At 32.2% G+C, this 3,244-nt stretch overlaps 1 protein-coding gene across 1 annotated transcript; it reads left to right on the top strand.

Annotated features, from left to right (window-relative positions):
- Nucleotides 1–706: 706 nt before the first annotated feature.
- Nucleotides 707–2,739, top strand: LOC136230800 (CASP-like protein 1C1). Its single transcript, XM_066019983.1, has 3 exons — nt 707–948; nt 1,614–1,716; nt 2,075–2,739. Exons 1-3 carry the CDS (start codon nt 776–778, stop codon nt 2,306–2,308), a joined length of 510 nt encoding a protein of 169 aa, XP_065876055.1. The 5' UTR covers nt 707–775; the 3' UTR covers nt 2,309–2,739.
- Nucleotides 2,740–3,244: the final 505 nt, after the last annotated feature.

Raw genomic sequence — 3,244 nt, 5'->3', positions numbered from 1 at the left:
GCACAGCGGTAGCTGCCGTGTGACTGAAAGGCCACGGTTCGAATCTTAGAAGCGGTCTCTTGCCAAAAAATGGATAGGAAAGGTTGTTCCTAATATACCCTTGTGGTGGGATCCCTCCCCGGACGTAGTGCACTGGGCCAGCCTTTTTTTATAATAGTAAATTTTATTATAATCTCTGGCACACATCCGAATGTGACCGACTCTTATACTGAAAGCGTGTACAACACAGACTCATCCTAGCATATGTTGAAATCTCACCAATATTAATCCACTTGGTTTAAGAAGCTCTGAAATTTTAAGTTGATAGTTAAAGTCTAATAATAACTTTTTTTATAACTTCTGACAGACTTTGCACTCGACCACCTCATGAGTAGGAAGCGTATACAACACCGACTCATTCTACCATGTATTAAAATTTCACCAATATATATAAAATTGTCAAGATTCGAACTCTCGAATACTTGATCTAAGAAACTCTAATATCATATAAAAAAAACCAGTTGAATCAAAAAGTGGAGTAAATACCGAATAATAAGTTTTATTATAATATTTCATCAATATACATATGAATTCTTAAATTAGTAGAAAAAGTTCTAATTCGACGGTTGTGGTAGGCAGTTGAATAATTCAACTAATAATAACACATCTTCTCCCTCTATATATATGCTCATAAAATTAAAATTGTCATTACAAATTCCACCATTTTTGGACTTGTAATATTAACAATTTCATCTCCCCTTTTTATTATCTAATTTGAATTAAAATAGGGATTAAGATGGAATTAATTTCAAAGTGCAAAGCAAAGAAAATATGTTTAATTTTGTTGAGAATGATTGCCTTTGGCTCAACAGTAGCAGCTGCAGTTGTGATGGCTACTAGCCATCAAACTGTTGCAGTGGCTCCTGGTGTCTCTGTTCAAGTTAAGTTCAGTGATGCACCTGCACTCAAGTAAGTTCTACTCTTTTCTCGATAAACACGTTATTTGGTTCTCGTATTCAGCCCAGAAACGGAGCTAGAGCAAAATATTTGTGGGTTAAAGGATTGAAATTTGTTAAAAAAGTTGTAGATTTAATTATTTCCATCTGCATATTTCGTTCCTAATTTCAAATCTGTCGCAGATTCTGAATAGAGTGAAATTAGTGACAGAATTATAGATTTAACGGCGAATATTTCTGTCAGTAACTGTAGTTCAAGTAATTTCTTCCATTTATTTATTGGTAAAACACATTATTTGGTTCCGTATTTAGCCTAAAATCGGAGCTAGAACAAATTATTTGCGGGTTAATGGATGGAATCTGTTACAGATTCTGAATGAGTGAAATTAGTGACAGAAGTTATACATTTAACGGCGAACATTTCTGTCATTACTTGTAAATTATTTACGGTTGTCGGAAATAAAATATTTGAGGGGTAGTAGATGACAAAAAATTATAAAAAGTTACAGATTTAACAACAATTTTCATCGGTAGATTCCGTCAGTAATTTCAAATTTGCTATAGATTTCGAATAAATTGAGATTATGGACAAAAACTATACATTAACAACTAAACGTTTCGTCGGTAATAATATCTTTTATTTATTAATGGTTTTGTTTGATATCTATATTTATATAGGTATTTTGTGATTGCACAATCACTTGTGAGTGTTTATGGCTTCCTGGTTCTGTTTGTACCTTCTGAGGGTTTGCTACGCCGATCAATTTTGGCCTCCGATATGGTATAATTCTTCAACTCTTTTTTTCTTGATTTCTAAAGAATAATTCTTGCCATTACTATATTTTACATGTTATATTAGTGATTAAAAAAATTCAAATTATGCACAGTTTGTTTGCTAGAAAATATTTTTCTAATTTTTCGATTTTTGTTTGTTTAGTAAACTAAGTAAAACTTTAGCGATTTTATTGTCTTATTTTAAAGTTTAATGGCCAAACTTGAGTGTCCGGGTGCTTTTTACCCATGTTTGCCGGAATAACTATTGAAATTAAATGAAATTCAGTAACCGTTTCATGTGATTTACCTTTTAATTTTGCTAACGGGATAAAACACATTTGGTAACAAATTTTCCACTTGTACAGGTATTTATAATGTTGCTTAGTTCAAGCATATCAGCAGCTTTGGCAGTATCAGAAGTAGGGAAGAAAGGAAATCCACTTGCTGGATGGAGACCAATTTGTGGAATGGTCCCTAAATATTGCGACCAAGTTAGAGCTGCTTTGATTGTTGGCTTTATTGGTCTCTTTAGTTATACCATTACCCTCATTACTTCTATTTGCACTATCCTTAGTCCTCCTCCTCTTCCTAAAACCTAGTCATTAATTCCTTTCTCATTAATTATTATTCACGTTTTATCGTTTAGTACTCTGAACTTATACTTGAATTTATAAGGCACTTAAACTTATCAAATTTGGACGTATGACACTCTTGGTGGACTTCAAAATTGAAATGGCATCGCCGAGTCAAATTTTCATCTAAATATGTTCTATAAGTGTATCGAATGTCCAAAATTGATAAGTTTAGGTGTACAATAGATCCAATTTCAAGTATAAGTTCAAAGTGCTAAAAGGAAAAAAGCGACGGATAAATTGTAATTTTTTTCAGTTTTATGTGTATTTTTATATTTTATTTGATTCGATTGTATTTATTTATTGTTTGCTGTTATTAGTAAATGTAACAAATTTCATTATAAAATAATTATTAGTAATTGTTTTTAATCATAAAAAGCTTTATATCTATTATTTGGAAAATTCTATTGTACTTCTCGTCTAATACATTTGATCAATTAAAAGAGACAATTTGTACATGTTTATTCTTAACACCAATCATCTTTCTGAATTGATACGCATTCATCTTTTGATTGGCCTGATATATTGCATCTGGTGTATAGTAGAAGTTCGCATCTATATATTACTTAGAGCAAAATAACAACAACAACAACAAAAAGCTATAAAATGAGAACTAAACGAAGCGATGGGGTTTAATTTAAAGTTGAAAATATCCATAATATATTTGGAAGGGTTGAATTATATTTCTAAATTTTTTTTTAGGCTTAATAGGCACCCAACCCCTTAAACTTGTAATTTTTTTCACCTGGCCCCCTCAATTTAGGGGACAACCTCTCAACCCCCTCAACTCTCCAAAAACATCACATACAGCCCCTTACATCGCTATGTTCGGTCAAAATATTGACCCGTGTAGAAAACGCGCTTGACTATTGACCACACCAATGCCACGTGTCACTTTTTTAT

This window comes from Euphorbia lathyris, chromosome 5, assembly GCF_963576675.1.
Source record: "Euphorbia lathyris chromosome 5, ddEupLath1.1, whole genome shotgun sequence".
In the NCBI taxonomy this organism is placed as follows: domain Eukaryota; kingdom Viridiplantae; phylum Streptophyta; class Magnoliopsida; order Malpighiales; family Euphorbiaceae; genus Euphorbia; species Euphorbia lathyris.
Note: the sequence above shows the minus strand (reverse complement) of the source record. Positions and strands in the feature narration are given on the sequence as shown.

What these genes read in the sequence shown, in the direction of transcription:
- LOC136230800 (XM_066019983.1), top strand. Translation starts at nt 776, where the DNA reads ATGGAATTAATTTCAAAGTGCAAAGCAAAGAAAATATGTTTAATTTTG. An exon ending in AGTGATGCACCTGCACTCAA is followed by an intron (nt 949 to 1,613) that starts GTAAGTTCTACT and finishes ATATTTATATAG; the next exon opens with GTATTTTGTGATTGCACAAT. An exon ending in CAATTTTGGCCTCCGATATG is followed by an intron (nt 1,717 to 2,074) that starts GTATAATTCTTC and finishes CCACTTGTACAG; the next exon opens with GTATTTATAATGTTGCTTAG.